General features: G+C 28.5%; 2 protein-coding genes across 6 annotated transcripts in view; one reads left to right on the top strand and one right to left on the bottom strand.

Annotated features, from left to right (window-relative positions):
• LOC107453245 (uncharacterized) overlaps window positions 1–19,125 on the top strand; it is a 116,553-nt gene that overhangs the window by 24,670 nt on the left and 72,758 nt on the right. The gene's annotated exons all lie outside the window — the stretch shown is intronic.
• The window catches only part of LOC107453244 (putative monocarboxylate transporter 5), a 53,451-nt gene that overhangs the window by 12,789 nt on the left and 21,537 nt on the right, over window positions 1–19,125 (bottom strand). The window contains exon 1 of one of the 3 annotated variants that reach the window (XM_087165971.1): window positions 3,974–4,266. The exons of 1 other annotated variant lie outside the window; for it this stretch is intronic. In XM_087165971.1, the coding sequence (XP_087022097.1) occupies window positions 3,974–4,026 (53 nt within the window). In that variant the 5' untranslated portion in view covers window positions 4,027–4,266. Of the gene's footprint in view, window positions 1–3,973; window positions 4,267–19,125 lie in introns of those variants that run through there. One more of the 3 variants, XM_016069991.4, reaches the window with a different exon arrangement.

Below are 19,125 nucleotides of genomic sequence, written 5' to 3'. Positions count from 1 at the left end.
TTTTTAGATGAATGAGAAATGATTAAGGAAGAAAATCTCTATTTTTATTTTTTAGAGAAGAATACTCATGTTGAAAGTGCTGTCATATGAGTGTAAATATTGTCTCCAGTTCTTAGCTTAGTGACATAAAAGTACAAGTATCGTGCTTTTAAAACTTTGATATGTTCACGGAAATAAAAATAAATTTTTTAAGATCGTTGCCGCCTTTTAAGTACCCTCTGTTGTTTTTTAGCGTATTTTTCTTTTCTATGTTTTTAAAGCATTAATGTATGTTCATGTGAGTTTTTTTCTTCAGAATTTGAAAACATTCCACAACATCTATTCAATTAATGCTATTCAAAATTCGTAGCACTTTTATTGCTTTAAATGCATGTTAAATAGCACATTTATACCATCATTGCTATTCAAACTTCGCTTCTGTTTGATAAGTTCGTAATGAATTGCACGTTTCAAATAATCTAATTATATACTTGTATATTTTTAGACTTTCCACGAATTTGCGCGCGAGACAGGCCTTTCATTAAGGGTTAACCGTAGTGTTACTTTATTTCGTAAATTTAATGTGCTTTTTGAAAAAAATATTAAGATCACAGATGTTCCTATTCAAATTAAAACGAAATCAAAACTATGGATGGTATTTTCTATATAAGGGAGTGCTACAGGATCTTTATCTACCATATTTCCAGGTTACTGTGTCCGGTGTATTTTGAGGTGATTTGGTTCAAAAAGTTCACTGTGTTAAGAGTGAACACAGTAAATAGTGAAGGCAATAAATGTGGTTATATAATAGTAAGAGCCGGGATGGCTCAGGGGATAGGGCGTTCGTCTTCTAATGAGGTTTACCGGATTCGAATCCCAGCGATGGCTGGTCGATACGAATTTTCCCGACCGCAGTGCTGACATAAAATGTCCTCAGTCGGATCACGGGTTAGAGTCCTCTTGTTGTCAAGTTAACAGTGGGAGGTTTTCGTGTTTTTCCTCTCCATGTAACGTAAATGCTGGTTAGTTGCACCAAAAAGTCCTCGACGAAAGTAAGTTTCTTCCAATATTTAATTTAGAAAATCCCTTGTCTTCTGAATGAGGTTTGAAATCATAAGGTTACGGAGTTGAACATTAGTAGTCGTAAACCCAAAAAATTGGGTCGGCTACTCAACGATGGTTATAAAATAAAAAATATATATAATAGTAAACATGTGGTTTGAGAGGTAATAAACACTTAAAACTGATATTAGAATAAAAACTATTATTAAAACATTTATTACCTAGTAAACAATATAATTACTTTGAAACTTAAATCCAAATGATAATTTGTAAAACTAACTTTGTCTCGCTACTTTAAATACTAAACTAGCTTGTACATGGGGCACTGCTTGCAGCAAAAACAAATAGTATTAAAGAAATCAAAAGAAATCAAATCAGGAATGCCAAAAAAGCTAATTTTTTCTAAATATGACAACCATATAGCCTTTTTTTTTAAACAATATATGTATCTATATACAATTAAAAGAAATTTTCACTTCAAAATTACCAGAAACTAAATCAGGAACGCAAAAAAACTGAGTTCTTTCTAAATATAGCAAACATGTCGCCTCTTTTTTACAATGTATCTTTAAGGTATCCGACTACCTTCGGGACAAAATTTTTAAAAAATAAATATTTTCCACAACATTATTGCAATTTATATTGCATATTAATTTAAATAAACATATTTAATTGAGAAAATTTAAATATACAGGAAATTTTTTGCTTAAAGAGTATTTTTTAGATAATTTTAATGAAAATATCTCATTAACGGAAAACACTCTATACAAAAAACTATTGTACATACAGCTATCAAACTTTTTGAGCCGTTTTGTATAACCCTCTGAAGTGTTATGAACCTCAACTTAAATGATATCATGAAATTAAAAAAATTTATGGAGTGTTAAGCATATTTTTCCCTTTTTTTCACATTTTCTTCACATTATCTACTGCAAAATATCTCATAAAACAAAAAATAATACAGTTATCTGAATTCTGGAGGTCTGTTATATAACCACCAATACAAGAAACAATCTCTGAAAGTTTGAAGACAAATTTATAATAATTAGTTGAGTTATCTTGTTTTCCGTAGACAAAAAACAGCAAAATTTTCATTTTGAGAAAAACACAATTAAAGTTTACAATTACATTTTTTCTAAAAACTATGAATGTTTGTCACTAGGAAGTTATTATATTTTATAGGGGGCACATTCCTTCACACATTTTCTTAGTTTTATTTAACGTAACGATATTTTAACATATTATTTAACGATATTTTAAAGTATTTAGTGAATAACATCAAAAGTCTACTACTTATAAAGCATTTAACACAGGAACAATTTTTTATTAAACAACCATCTTACTGTATTTTCACACTTTAATATATATGTCTAAATATAGTTTTTATTAATAATTAGAAGTAAAAAATATTTTTTATAATATTTATAATAGCCCAAATCTAGAATTTTCTTCTAAATGCAATTTGTTATCATAGCAAACCGGACAACATAATGAAGCTAATATCATCATCAGGATCTCAATATCAATTATTCAATTGCCACACAGATTGTTTTTATCCAAAGGCATCAATTTCTTATTGACATCCATAGAAATCGATAATTTTGAAGAGCTTGAAGTAATAGATTCATCTGCTTTACACAATTTTGAATAAATGGTATAATCAACTTTACTCAAATCATCGCTTTTGTTGGCATGTTGATTACCGTAATAGTTACGGTAATTGAGAAGTACGTCCTTTACCCATCTCAATAAATTTATCAAAATAAATAACAATTTTTTTTGAAAGAAATCAATAAATTTCTTCAAAACAAATCAAAATCAAGATATAGAAAGTACGCTTCAAATGTAAACAAACTATCAGAAAATATGCTAACTTTTCATGTTACCCACAAACAGTAACCACGAAACGCAAAATATTATTAAAATATAATTCAGATTAGCCGAGAGTTTAAGAGCTTTTAAAAATTAAATATCTAATAAAAATAAACACACAAATAGAAATGGAACCGAAACTATTACCTACTACCGGTTTTATTTTTGTAATTTCCGGTAAGTTAGACAGCTGTCATCTGTTACTAAAATAGCTATAACTAAAGTTCTGCTTGTGGTGCATTCAAAAACAAAACAGTTTTGAAAACTAGAGAAATTGGGCATTATTATAGAGCAATAAAATAAAAAAGTGATTTTTTGTGAAAATCCTCGTTTTTAAGGTAGTCGGATACCTTAAATAACTAAAAGAAATTTTCATTTTAAAATTACCAGAATTACTTAACATCATTAATATTTTATTAAATGCAAACGTTTTGAGCTCAGAAATTATATTATTTATTTCTCTTACTTCTCTTACTGTAAACAAAATTATCTGTTTGAAATTATCGTCTCGTACAATAAGCTGTAATAAGCTGCTGAAAACTGTCTAACCGTAAACCGTGAACGTGAGGAGCGGAAGATTTGTTATTGTTTACATTTGTATTGAAATTACCATCCGTAGAATCAAATCAGAAAGAGGTATCAATCAAAATCGGATGAGACAGCTAAGCAGTGCGCCGCGCCATAGAATTTCAGGAAGCTCTCAGCGAATCACCTCTTCTTGATGTAATATCGTCCCAGAATGTAATATCGTTGAAGTAATATCGTCCCAGAAAATGAACAGAATTTCTAGCGCTATCAAACTTTGCATACAGCTTAATTACTTAAAAATTTCATATTTTTTTTCATGTTCTTAAATATCACACAATACTGTCATGAAATAAAACAAAATGATCAGTATGTGATAGATTGCTAGAAAATTGTTTTTAACTCGACATAATCACTTAATACGTGTAAACGGAACAGCTGAAAAATTTTATTTTTCAAATCTTTAGTTCTACAAAGAGATAAAATTGTCTATCATCCTTTAGTTATTTGATCTGAAAGAAATCTGAATATTTACCTCATTTTCTTAGGAAAAACATGCCTCCTATAATTTTCCCACCAACACCTCATTTTTATCAATTAGTAATTTGATCCGAAAGAAATCTGAATATTTACCTCATTTTCTTAGGAAAAACATGCCTCCTATAATTTTCCCACCAACACCTCATTTTTATCAATTGCACAGTTAAGAAAAAAACTATTTAAAAATTAAAGAATTTGATCGCGAAATTTATAGGCTGTACATTGGGATTTTAGAAAATGGTTTAACCATGAAATTTAGCTATTGGGTGAAAAATTCTGAAAAAAAAGAGTTTTATGCGTAACACTACTTGTATTTATACGGAACTCGCTCTTGGTAATAAAAGTAATGTATTTGTTTTATCTAATGGAATTTTACTCAACTGGGCAGGTGTTATCTAAAAAACATTTGTTTAGAAGTTAGTAGCAAAGTGTTTAATAGTTCGTTTCTCTTAAACGTTTTATTAGTAAAAATTTTTTGAAGCCTTGAAAGTTTCTACGAAAAAACTATACTTGAAAACAGTTTAGCGTATCACAACACCAAAAATGGTGGCAACTACTCTGCACCAAATTGGTGCAGTGTAACGTCATACATAACTCTTATGAATCTATGTGTTTTATTACACCAAGAATGTGCTTTTACACTACTTTTATTGTTTTTTTATTTTATGAACGTCGTTGAACAGTCGAACCAATTTTGAGTTTACGACTACTGATGTTCAACTCCGTAGTCTTGTAATTTTGAACCCAATCCGGAAGACAAGGAATCTTCAGGATCAAGTATTGGAAGAAATTTTGATAGGTGATAAAAGATCTCAAGACAAAGGATAAAATATCCCTTGACTTGAAATCTTGGATCAAGTATTTTGAAAAATTTGCTTCCGTGGAGGACTTTTTTTTTTTTAATCCCGCATTTGCGTTACACGTAGAGGAAAGCCGCGAAAACTTTCCACTATTAGCCTGACGGCATGGGGACTCTAATCTAGGATCCGTCTACTACTGTGGATATTTTACGTCAGCACCGTGGTCGGTGTGATCCGGGTGACGAATCATATCCACTAGTCATTGCTGGGATTGGAACCTAAATCACCTAGTCGACCCAATTTCGTATGAATCAATCAGTTGTCCCTAGGATTCAAATCTGGGTAAATGAAAGTTGGATTAATTTCTTACTGAAGTTTGATTTTATGTTTGAGGTACTCTGAGCTTTAGGAGATCAATTCAGTCATCATTTAAAGGGAAATTTCAATGATAAAGATGTATGCAAACGGTTCACATTATTATTCGACACATTATTACAAACACATTATTACGGTTTACATTATTACAAACACATTATTACTTGATTTTATACGGTTTTATAACTTGGTCATAAATGACATAAAAGAATTGACAAAAAAGAAAAGAAAAAGAAGCAACGGTGGCAGGGAAAAATTTAAAATTTTTGAAAAAAATTAATTATATTAAAATACACAAAAAATTAAAAAATTGTGAAACAATCAAATATTGCATATCGCTATTAACCGACACTTAAAGTTTTCATCCCTATGTCTATTTAAACTATTAAAATGTTTTATTAATGTTAGGTAATTAGTTATGAAACATCTTAGTTTTGAAAAAAGACAATATTTTGGTGTTCATATGGGGAAAAAAAAACTTAAGATTAATAATAATAATTCAAAAATAAATTAAAATAGATGCATTTTTTAAAATAGATGCTAGTGAAAGTTTCTACTGTAATTTTAAATATAAGAGAAATAAAAAAGTAAAATAAATAAATAAAATTTTTTAGAAAATATGGATTTTAAATGTAATAAGTTAAAATTTTAAAATGAAAAACTTTAAATAATAACAAATTAAATTTTCCTATAGCTGCTATAAATATATTTTAAGTTGAATATTTTTTATTCAATGGAAAGAAAGATCTGTAGTTCAAACCGAAAGTAAGAATAAAGGGTTTTACAATAAAACTTAAATTCTGAAATACCATTGTAAACTTTAAAAATAATCCCACCAGATTTACTTACAGTACAAATCTTATGTTTCAATACTATTATTTTGGATATTGATAAATACTAGAGTATGATACTATACTTGTCAAAATTGGTATAATAGTTTATGATATACAGGAAGCATTAAATTTAATGCACATTTATTGATAAGTACCAAGAAAATGATATCGCGTAAATGTCAAGCCTAGTTTATTATTTTATTGCAATTTACAAGCATATTTTTTAATAAACGACATAACTTTTACTAAAGTATTCGAACTTGACGTTCGATTCAATGCCAGAGTCAATGCATCTGTCCAATAAGCAATCATTTTGACCGGGAAAAAAAATTTACTCTTATTTGCAATAGACAAGTTATAAATTTGAAGCACCTATAAATTACGACACAGTGCAGATATTCAACATAGTTTGTGGTCTTTATTGCTATCATAAAACAGCATCAATAACTTACGTAGAAATGGTACTAAAACTGTAACACTTGATACAATAAAAATATAATCGTTTTGTCAAAAAATATTGCGAACGCTTTTTTATTAATTCCGTACGGGGAATGCTTTCCGTTGAAAAATTTTACATTATTAGTTGGTACATAGTTTAAAACATATAACCTGAGGTTTTTAAAAATTGTACCATGCAAATATTGTGTTAATTATTATAGGAAAGAGTGTTAAGCGTGGTTACATTTTTAATTAACTGTGGTTTTAAAAGAAACATGCATTTATTTTCTTCGTAAATATTCGCGCTGCAAAAAAATTCCAGATAAAATTAGGGTATAAAGTACCGGTGCTTTGGGTACATTATCCGCAAAATCCATTTTAAGGTACAGTCTATTTTCACCTTAAAATATTAATGCCGTAATTTTTACGGCAATAGTTATTTACATAGAGAATTTCAATGACTTTACGGTAGTTATTTCTGTAAATATTAATGTAAATCTATTTTCTGTATCCTTTTTCCGGTAAACATTTTCTTACGGTTAAGAGTACCAGCACCCTGAGAAGCGGTACTTTTTACCTTAATTTAATCTGGAATTTTTTGCAGTGCAAATATCTACACCGAAGAGCTATTACATTATGACAACCCTGCTAATAGCATGTAGGACCACTTTTAGCCCTCAAAACTGCTAGCACCCGCCGTGGCATTGATTCCACAAGGTGCTGATAAGTAGTCTGAGGTATCTGGTACCAAGCTCTCACCAACTGGTCCTGCAATTCCCTCACATTGTGAGGGGTTAGCGTGGAAGCACAAATTTGGTTTTCCAAGTAGGACCACAAATGCTCTATTGAATTAAGGTCAGGTGAATTTGGGGGCCAAGACATGACTTTAAAGTCACTGGAATGTTCCTCGAACCAATCCATGATGATTCGACCCTTATGACATGGTTCATTATCCTGTTGGTAAACACCATCCCCCGCAGGAAAAACTGTTTCCATGAATGGGTGAACCTGGTCTGCAACTATGTTCAAGTAACTTCCAGACGTCAGGGATTATTCTATGAGGATTATGGGTCCTAATGTGCCCCATGAAAACATTGTTCCTGGGAGAGAAACAATGAAAACCTGGGCGAGCCCAATGTTATAGATGGAGGGTAGTCATAATGTAATGGCTTTTCGGTATATGACAGTGCTTTTAATCTTTTCTAACAGGCGCTCTCTAGTCGTTTTGAGAGGTTGACTCTCCGCCACTTTAAACGTAGCGAAAAAATACCTTGTTTATTAATTATAAATAATAATTTTATTTATATACCCACAAAAACTTTTGTGTACGCTTAGCAAAATAAAACATTACACACCTAATAACTTTAGATTTAATTATCGGATTCTTCACTTACTTAGATACATCTTAAGGTTTAAGGGGTAAGCCTCATGCATGCTCATTAATTAATATCGAAGAATTTTTATGAAATTACATACGATAACGAACTTTTTCAAGTTTAAAGCTTCTTTTTAATATATTTTTGACCCTTAAATACTGAAGATTACCACTTATGAAAAATATGATCCTAATAGTTTAATCAAAGGAGCTTTCGAAAGTTTGAACTATTTAATATTAATTTTATTGCTAATTTATTTCCATCTACAAGCAGAAATACATCTTTGAAAGCAGTTGGGAAACATTCAAATAAGTTAAAAACTCTTCAAAAATTAATAATATTTTTTTTCAATAGTAATCGAAAAACATATATTGTTAGACTCATGAGATAAAAAAGAATAAATTTGCAGATTAAATTAGTATTAAGTTAGCAACCCAATTTATTAAAGAAAAAATTAGATTGCAAATGCATTTTTATTAAAAAAAAAACTGTAGTTTTTCTTTTTGATAAAAGTCAGCACCATTTTCAATATCAGCATAACTGAGTACAGGTGGACGAAATATTACCTAATAGTCATGAATAACTGTTACGAACTCATAAAAAAGAAATATTTGATTCATAAAGTGTTTCATTCTAACAAAAGTCTGTCAAATGGTCTTAAATAAGAAAAAAGTGGATTAAATAATCACGATTTAAGCTTGTTTATTACATCGCATGCATCAGAGGAGAATTAGTTATAAAGTATATTTACCTAAACCGAATGAATAATAGGCAGGTAAGTCATTGAAAAGGAAACTCTAAAAAGTCTTTGTGACTTTCTGTATAGTAAATAAATGAATTACTCTTAAATCTTCATTTTTATTCGTTGTTCCTACAGCAGTCCTCTATTGTTCTAAAGAAGCTAAGCAAGTATTTTTCAAATGAGAAAAAAAATTATGTTATTTTCAACCATTTCTCTTCAAATTTTGTGGAATAAGAACAAAAGAATAGATATTTTAGAGAAGAAAAATGTCATTGAGTTCATTGAATTTTTTTAAAAATCAATATGAAATTCAACATAAATCAATAAATTGAGGAATTAAAAAAAAGTGCTATAAAGAAATTTCTAATAGAGGGATTTAATGGAAGTAAGTAAGTGAATATTTTCTTGAAAACCTAACTTAATTTATGGACTTAAAATTTAATATTTAATTAGATTGTTTACTTTGACAATGTTAAAAATGATCACTGAGAAGAAAAAAAAAGTATGATCAAAACTACGTTGTTTCTGGCTCCATGGGAGCACCAAAAAGCTCGGTAATTTTTATTGAAGTGTTTTTGGTCATGGCTTTCGTAAAATTAACAATTAAATATAGTTGTATAATATGTGATAAATTTGATAACTGTAATAAAATTTGGTAATTTCATCATGATACCTTAAATCATGGTACGAAAACGATTTATTCGGTAAAATTTGCTTTTCAGTTTTGTATTCACTAAAGGCACTAAAGGTGTGATAATAAGAACTATCTAGACGAAACCCAGATAAATGCTCGGTACTTAGGAGCGAATTAATAGCTATTGAGGAGGGTTTAAAAACCATCCTCCACTCCACTGACTCTAGCGATATTTGAATTCTCCCAGATAGCCGCAGTTCGATTCAACATCTACAGGACTGGAGTTCGAGTCCGCGTAAGCATTCAAATAATCAATATGCTCAAAATTCTTGCAAATCGTAGGGAGGTCCACTTTCAGTGGATCCCCTCTCACGTCAACGTCCCTGGAAACGAAGTTGTGGATATCTTGACTAAAAGAGGCTGCTCTGAGATGGCGACTACCGACTATGATCTCACTTTTCAAGAGATTTTCTCAGTGACGAAAAATAGAGACCGGCAGGTCTGGCTCTCCCCTCCTGCCCATCCCTGGTTCTGTAGGAAAAGACCATTATGCACATTGGATCTTGAGGCTGACAGACAGACTCAAACGGCTGCCTCAAGACTTATCAGTGGGCACCTAAAATGCATAACCTTTAAATGCGGCCGCGAAGTCTTCCCAATGTGCACCAAGTGCCATCTGAAGCCGGCCTCCCCTGATCATATCCTCGATTGCTTGGGGCTCGCTCTTGCGGATATCCGTGATAGCCCACTTCTGGTGGTTGACTTTGCTAGAGTTCACGGTCTCATGGATTTGATCTAGCTGTAGCTAGATCCTGAAGGATTGGATACAGCAACAATAAGAACTATAATTTTGAAAACCATGATTTCCGTCAAGCTATTATCATATGAGCGGAAAAATTGCCAAATGAATGGTTTAAATACGGCTTATTTTGATTTTTAACACCGCAATTATGTTTGTTTTTTTCTCCACCACATATGTCCCTACCATACAGTACGGTAATTTTACTAGAATTTTTCTCTCCTTGTTGTTTGAATCATAACATCAAAACATAGAGTTTTTAAATTTGTTTAATTACCTAATTTAAACTGTACCTTTTTAAGTTCGGAGTTTAATTTTAAATAAACCTTGTATGTTGCTTCAGTTAATAACATTAGTACCTTATACTTTCAATTTTGTAAGATAGTACCATTTGTTTCTAATTCAATAACTAAATTTAATAATAATAATATGAGTTCCGTGAGCTTTCAAATTTTCCTATATAAAACGTATAAACTGTATTATTGGTATTTTGAGCATTTGAATTTGGTACAAATGTCATTTATATGAAATTTGAGTTTTGAATATGATTATCGGATTGTTGAGCATTCTTATTTACAATACCCTAAATTTATCTCTTTTAAAACATAAAATAGTCTAAGAACATAATAATATGGCTAATTTCTATTGTAAAATACTTAACTGAAGCTATAATGTTAGATACATGGAATTTTAAAACCGTGAAAGCCATCACCCGCAAGATTAAGATTAATATTTAATTATAAAACTAAGGACGTTTAGTTAAGCAAAATTAAGTGACAACATTTATTTGAAAAGATTTTTTAAAGTTTATCTAATTACAAATTTACTAATAGTTTGTTTTATTATATAACTATCAATAAACTGCTATACTCTGTTTCAAGTTAAGAAAAAAAAATTAGCTCATTGGAGAGAGCCTGATATTGCATGTAAGTGCACGCCAAATGGATGCCATGCTCTCAACGCAAACGTATATCAACATCGTGAACTCTTAAAACTACGTTGCACAGCCTCTCTTTTGCTTGCTTTCTTATTAAAAACAATAACCAATTAACAAGTAATTAGAATTAATAAAAATGATAACTACAAATCATAACAAATTTACATCTTTCTGTTTGCAGTTAAAGAAACTGATGAAAGAAAATAAATATTGTTTCTAACAGACGATTTTCTTCTAGAACGAAGCAAAAGTAAAAATTCTTTATCTCGCATTTGATTTGTTATGAACATGACAGCATAAGACGCGCCATTTTTAATGGTCCAATCAAATTCAATGCTCCTGCAACGTCCAATAACTGTTTCTTTTTCACGAACGAATGTTCTCCTTATTTATCGAAACATGTCGCCAAGTTATAGATTCCAATAAAACTACGAAACTATAATCTTTTTGTAATATTTCTATGATATATACAGCAAAGGATAGTACGAATTAAATTTTTGTCTGACTTGCTTAACTTTTAGAAGCTTTTATATTATTTCGAACGCATATTTTGTATAATTTGTTCACGAAATAAAACGGAACTATATGCAGCTTTGGATGATTACTTAAATCCTATACCGCAATGGTCTTTTCTTAACTTGCAACGGAGTATAGTAATAATTTTACAATATTTAACTATTAAATTTCGTCATTTTATGAAACCCACCTAAGAAACAAACGAACATAACTTTGTACTGGACACACTGTACTTGAGATCCTTGAACTATCCATTTTACTTTGAAATTAAGTTGAATTTTACATGTTCTATGTTTAACTATAATATCTTGAAGTTATAAATTAATTATTATTTAACAGTTTGATTAATATTACCACCGTCAACAAACTACTAGTGAAATATTTAGCCATAAAATTTCTCAATTTTATAAAAACAACTTAAAAAACAAACGAATTTCTAACCTGCAACAACCTCACACAATGAGCTCGATGTATTTGGATCCTTAAACATACTATAACTATAATATCTTGCAATTACAGATTAACAATCTTGCTTGTGAATTATAATATCTAGTAATTACAGATTAAGTATCATTTTACAGTTCAATTACTTTTACCACAGTTAATTAAGTACTACTAGTACTTAATTATTAAATTTTGCAATTTTTTTTAATCAAAATAAACGAACTAAAAACTACATAAATCTGACACTTAAAGAAACAACGTATTAGAAACTCTTAAATTATCTATTTTACTTTGGAAATTTGTCGAATTTCACTTGTTCTAAGTTGAACTATAATATTGAAACTATGAACCATAACATCCAGAATATTCATTGCGATTTTATTAAAGTACCAAGCAGGATTATATTTAGTTCAAATCAACCATCACCATGCAGTCAATTCCATAAGGGAATAATTTATAACAACTATTAAATATGGTATTTGCAAACTATTTAAATATGGCCCAACTTAACTCTTTAAGACAGCATTAATATTATGGTTCAGCGTGCTCCAAAATTTTTAACAATGTTGCATATGGTTAGTCTATGCTGGTTATTAGTCTGTACTTTGCTGAAAGCAAAATGCGGATACAACAACAGTATGAACCTAGAATAGAAACCTGGAATCTGATCCTTAATTACTTTTGTGGAAACAGTGCAAAGATTGATTCCTTTTTAAATGATTGCATTTTAGGTAATTATACCTAAAATATGATATTTGTATAAAGTATGTGCGAATATTTATCTTTAGATTCTTTATTTACTTTCCTGTGACGTTTTTTACGTGCTTTAATAAAAGACAAATATTTCATTTCGAAATACCTTTAAGGCTTAAAATATATCGCATATTTATTCTGACAAAAAAATCTTTATGCTTCTTAATTTGACTCTACAGTGTTAAATAACGCGTAACTCTAAGACGTCAGATTATTTTATCATCTCCGTTGTGACGTTTCCTGACGTGATGTTTAGTCAGATGAAACCCCAGCCGCTACCATCTGCAGAATAATGGAACTAAGTAAGAAGAAAAATAATGATTTAAAGTTAGGACTTAATGGGAAGGCACGTGACTTTATCGCAACCATTAAAAATGAAATTTAATTGTTATTTCCATTTATCTGGAGATATGTGTAGTAGAAAAAAAATTTCAGCAGTCATTGTTTGAGTGTAGTAAATTAAAAGAGACAATACGGGATTTCGGGAAAACTCTAGAGCGAAAACATGTTTTTCTCATCTGTTTCAGATGATAAAGACTCAGACGTTAATAGATAATGACGTCTGAGTTAATGGAGATTAGAGTGTAAAAAGAACCGAATGAATTCACTGAAATATAATTTAATAAAAGGTTAAAATTCTCACAAAAGCTTAAAAATTTCATAAATGTTTGGAATGATCCAAACTTTATGAAAAAACAGAAATTGGGTGAAATCACGTAACCTTACACGCGAACATGGAAGAAATTTCAATTTGTGATTGCTTGTTTCAGATTTTTAACGCATAAAAATATAAACAATTTCAAATACATAAAGTCTTGATTTGCGGATTAAATAAAAATGAGTTCTTTTCATTTAATCTGTTAATCTCGGCATTATTTTTCAATAATATTTTGTATGTTATTATTTCGGCATTACTGTTATTAATATTTTGTATGTTATTCGTATTATACTAAATGCAGTGAAATTACCTGGAAAATTGCTAATCTTTATTAAATACTTCAAAAAAAGGAAGTTTTAATTAGAGCTACTATTATTTTCTACATTCCTAATAATTTCATTGAATATTATAAAAAAATAATACGTAATTTTCCAACTTTCGGATCAAAGTAACCTCGTTCTATGGTTACTTCAAAGATGGAAGTGGTTCAATATTTTTATGAATGAAGTGATTTTCATTCATAAAAATATTGAACAGCTGGATGAAAGTTTAATGCAATTTTTAAATAGTGGCAATCTTTTTAATATGAATAAAAAAAATATTTTTAGTAGATTTTCTAGGGTTTACTGTGTAAGAAAAATCTAATAATATTTTTTTTAACCGGAAATGTAAAATAACCACTCTAATATCCACTATAGAATCTTCATTTACGAGATATTTGTTTCTAAATTTTTATACATATTAGGATAATGAACTTTAAAGTGATAAAAAATCTGAAGATTTTTAGAAAGCAAAGCATTCCAACAGCAGCCCGCTGTGTGTCAAAGTGTCGTGGGAATCCCTCCACTATTTTCAGACCAACGGCATGATGATGGTAAAGCAATCAGTATTACGTACAAACCGTCTTTACTCTTCTTTTTCTTCACCATCTTATCCTCTACGTGCCTTTGGGCACTTAAGGCCTCTAGCATATCCCTCCAACGCCTCCTGTCTCTAGCTTTAGATCTTGCTTCCTCCCAGCCAGATATTCTACATTCTTTTAATTCGCCCCAAAACATGCCCTTGATGTTAAGTCTGGGTCTTCCTCTTGTTCTTTTACCATCAGGGGCCCATGTAAGCGCAACAGATGTAATTTTTTCTTTGGGTATTCTAAGGATATGTCCGAGCCAGCTCCATCTTCGTTTTTTAATTTCATCTTCTATTGTTTTTATTTTAGCTTTCTTTAATAGATTTTGACTTGATACTTTGTAAGGCCAGAAAATTTTAAAAATAAATCTTAAACATTTGTTTTGAAAGGTTTCTTTACTTTTAAGTGAGACTAAAGTTGGAAAACCTTCAAGCTAACACTGAAGATTGCACCTCAGTTCTTTAGAATGATAGCCCTGAGTCTTTAACCAAGAAGCCATTGCAGTTTAAGGACTCACGAAATCGGTTTAAATAGAAGAGGAAATATCCCTGATCCCCCCAAAAATTCAAGGATTTTTTATTCATTTATTTGTTTTCAATACATCTAAGTAGTTTTAATCTAACTTATAATAATTTCGCATAAATACAAATGTAGAACAATAACGCAGATTTCGTTTTTTTATGATTTTTTAAATGTTTTTGTCACTTTCCTTACTTGATAAATAACGCTTAAACGCTTAAGCAGAATATTATCTAAACGTTATCTTTAGAAAGTCACGTTTTAGAATAAATACCTGTTGCTTCACCCCTAATGTTGTAATACCTGTTGTTTTATGTCATCAATTTTCGAGTTTGTTTCTAATTTATTGTTCAAAGTAATTATACCATTATTTTCATTTAATTAAACGATACAATTCACGTTAATTTTGAGAATGAGGATTTTTGCTATAAAGAGGTACTTTATTTTAATAGACCTAAACTAATAAGTATCAACACAAAAACTTCAAATTAGGCCTTCTAAAAATTCATGATAAGTATTATTTTTATGGCTTGAAATTAATAAATACAATTTATAGATTTAGACCAAGATTTTTCCGGCGTACTCAATCTAACAAGTGTTCTATAGAAAGCAAAGTATATAATAACTCTGCAAAAAAATTCCAGATCAAATCATGGTAAAAACCGGTTTTACCGTAAAATCCATTCTTACCACAACAATTCTGATGTACCATAATTTTTACAGTAATAATTATCGTAAAATCCCTGAATCATTCTAAATACATAAATATTACTGAAAAAAATACGGTATAATTTTTACAGAAAAAAGGAATTTTCGGTAAAATAGATTTAACGGATGAAACACCCAAAGTGTGGATATTTTATACCGTAATTTGTACTGGAATTTTATGCTAACATTAATACAATAATTATTGTTGTGTTTAAAATTACATACAATCAAATAAATTATTAATTTTGCAGCAGAAATGAATTCAGTTAAAAATCTAAAAATCATGGAAATTTTTTGTCCTTCACATATATTGTTTTTATCCTATTATAAAAAGATTTCATCTGGGGTTGAAGAGTAAGACTCTTTCCCTATAAAAATAGGTAATACTTAAATTGGTGCAAAATGTTCTAATGCATCAGATTAAAATTTTGCATTTTTATTTTTCAGGAATCTATGCATTTAACTAACCTAACGCCATAAATTAGGCCAAAATTTTGATTCTTAAAACGTGAAATTAAAACTTTTCTATTCTTCGATATAAAAATTATTTTAACCAACTTCAAGGGAAATAATAAGTTTTTCTTATTTTAAATCAATCAATGGTATAAAAAATAATTAGTAAGTTTGAATACTGATTTCTAGAGCGGTTGTAGAAAAAAAAAGAGATAATAAATTCTGATTTTTATTATAGAACAAAAATGAAAGATTAAACGATATATCTATTTTAAATCAATTGCGGAACGACACACAGTTGCTAAGCTGTCTTAAAATAAAAGGGAACTCTTGATTTATGACTTTCTTGCGTATATAAATTATGTGGAATAAAGTGTGAAATTAATCCTGTCAACATAATATTTTAAATTTAATCGTTCATTTAAGCATATATTCATGTAAAAAATTTAAATTAAAGAATAAATTTGGAATTTGTCAATTACAATTTTTTTTTTATTTGCAGAATTTTGACAGTTAAAATATTTAAAGGAAGAAAAACTTAAATAGAAAGAAATTTTTTTATTTAATCCACTAAGCAAGATGCTATAGGTATTTTAAATTATTAATATCTTTATGCATAAAAAAATCTTAAATTTAAAATCAAAATAACAACATTAATAGAAAAAAAATGAGGTAATAAGAAATCGCGTTTTTTTTAAATTACTTATTTAACCCCTATGTTAATACTAAAAGCCGCAAAATACAATTCTTAAATTATAATTTTGATGCATTTTTTACTTTCGTTCTAATGCTAATGACAAGTGCTTTTTGAAAAAGCTATGTTGACTCATTGCTTTTTGAATCCCTTCAGCCTTAAATTAAGTTCTCTGGAGTAAAATTATAGTGGTGACATCTATTATCAAAATGAGAAAATTAAAAGTCGAAGTTACTCAACTTCAATCATCCTATATAAAACCTACCCAGTTAAAATTTTTCTTTTAATTGTTAATTTTGAAATTCTGAATCGGTTTGGCAAAATGATTCAATTCCGTGTGTGTGTGGGGGGGGGCTAAACGCTTCATTATTCCAATTTCTATAACACGCACATCATTGTGTGCTCGAATGATTGCGTATTTTTTTTTTTTATGAATGCTACATTTTCTCATCAAAATGGAAATTTTCAAGAGAGCTTTAATAAAGTAAACACGAAAACGTCCGATCAAATTGCAATTTATACCGGTTTGAAGTTAGGTAAAATACAATTCCTTAATTAGAATTCCATTAAGTTTAGGCAATAATATTGCCTAAACTTAATGAAACTTAATGGAATTGCCTAAACTATTGGAATATTGATTAAACTTATTAACAATTTAATTGGATTGATTTTAAAAACATTTTGTACTTATTTTTAAAACGCAACAAATAAATTATTAATTTAGAATGAAAGTTTAATAATAAATTACAATGTTTAGGCAAAACTATGAGAGTTGATTCCGGCTGGTTTTCCGCAACTTCAAAAAAGTACTTTCTTTATAACAAAAAGCCTATTATAAGTGCTTATAAAATTATAACTTCTAAGTATTGATATACTTTTTAAATTTAATACTACACTTATAAGTTTTCTCAAAATTATAAAATGTAAAAAATTACATAATTTACTATGTAGTATTGAGTTGTAATATTTGGCAATATATATATATATATATATATATATATATATATATATATATATATATATATATATATATATATATATATATATATACAGTTAAAAATTTACTATAAGTGCTCAATCAAAAATGCTTTTCAAAACTCATATTACACTTATTATAAATTTCTCAAAACTATAAAATATAAATTAGACAATTTATTATGTGTATATATATATATATATATATATATACAAAACACAAACAAAATTATTACACAAACAAATTATACAAAATAAGTGCACAGAAAAATTATAACTTCTAAGCAATTATATATTTTTTTAAACTTATACTATTTAACTATTATACTATTTAATACTTATACTAATACTATTACTATACTTATACTAATACTATTACTATTACTATACTTATACTAATACTATTACTTATACTAATACTATTACTATTACTATACTTATACTAATACTATTACTTATACTATTGCATAATTACTATAATTATAATACTATATCAATACTATAATACTTATACTATTACTATACTTATAATATTATAATACATTATAATATTTACACTATTACTATACTAATACTATTACTATACTTACTATATTTATACTAATACTATTACTATACTAATACTTAAACTATTTTATACTTTTATACTTAAACTTATACTATTTAACTATATACTATTTAACTATTATACTATTTTAACTATTATAATTTTCTCTCAAAATTATTAAAATAATAATAAAACTTACTTTTAATAATTCCACCACAGGATTAAAAGTTAAAGAAATTATTTTAAAATGCTTGTTAATCTTTAAATAAAAATAAAGTAAAATTGATTGAAGCCGAAAAAAGTTCCTTTAAATTCAAGATTGCAAATAGAGTTGAAATACAAAAGGAAAACTGACAGAAAACAGAACAGAAAAAACAGAATATGAAGTGCTTTCAAGCTTATTGCGTTTGGGTTGCTAAAGTAATGTAATCTCCTGAAAACTGAACTTTAATAAGTTACTTTGCCCGCGAAGTTGCTGTGTAACAGTTTATATTATTTCAGAATATTATTTTTTATGCAAAAACTTATGAATTATTCTTGTAAAATAATTTGGTAGCCAAAATATATCTTGATATGCTTTATTTAATTAAGAAATAATGATTAAAAGATAGGAAAAACTCACAAATCTTTGAAATTATTCCATAAATAATTATTTGTTTTGGAAACATTTTTTTTTAAATTTTTAACTTTGAATTTTTATTTTGAAATGTTACTCACCAATATTATTTTCAGTCAGAAGACTATTTTGTTATACCTCAATTTTGTTCGAAATTATATTGTGAAATTGTTTACATCTTCAAAACAAATTAAGTTTTCGTGCAATGTAATTAATTTTAAAAAAATTTGTTATTCAAGTTAGAAAACGTTTTAGAAAATAAATGTTATTTATAATATAAATGTTATTTATATTATAAACTAAAGTATGTCGATTTCAGTGCTTTTATTTGTGCTTTATACATGTTGTTTTGTTTTATTTTACGAAGCACAAGCTACACCTAATCCTTGTTTTGAAAATAAAGTATGTTAAGGCCGTTTTGTG

The sequence above is a fragment of the Parasteatoda tepidariorum genome, chromosome 1 (genome assembly GCF_982258835.1).
Source record: "Parasteatoda tepidariorum strain Cologne lab strain chromosome 1, Ptep-v5.0, whole genome shotgun sequence".
NCBI classification, from domain to species: domain Eukaryota; kingdom Metazoa; phylum Arthropoda; class Arachnida; order Araneae; family Theridiidae; genus Parasteatoda; species Parasteatoda tepidariorum.
The sequence above is the reverse complement of the archived record's forward strand: the minus strand, read 5'-3'. Positions and strand labels throughout refer to the sequence as shown.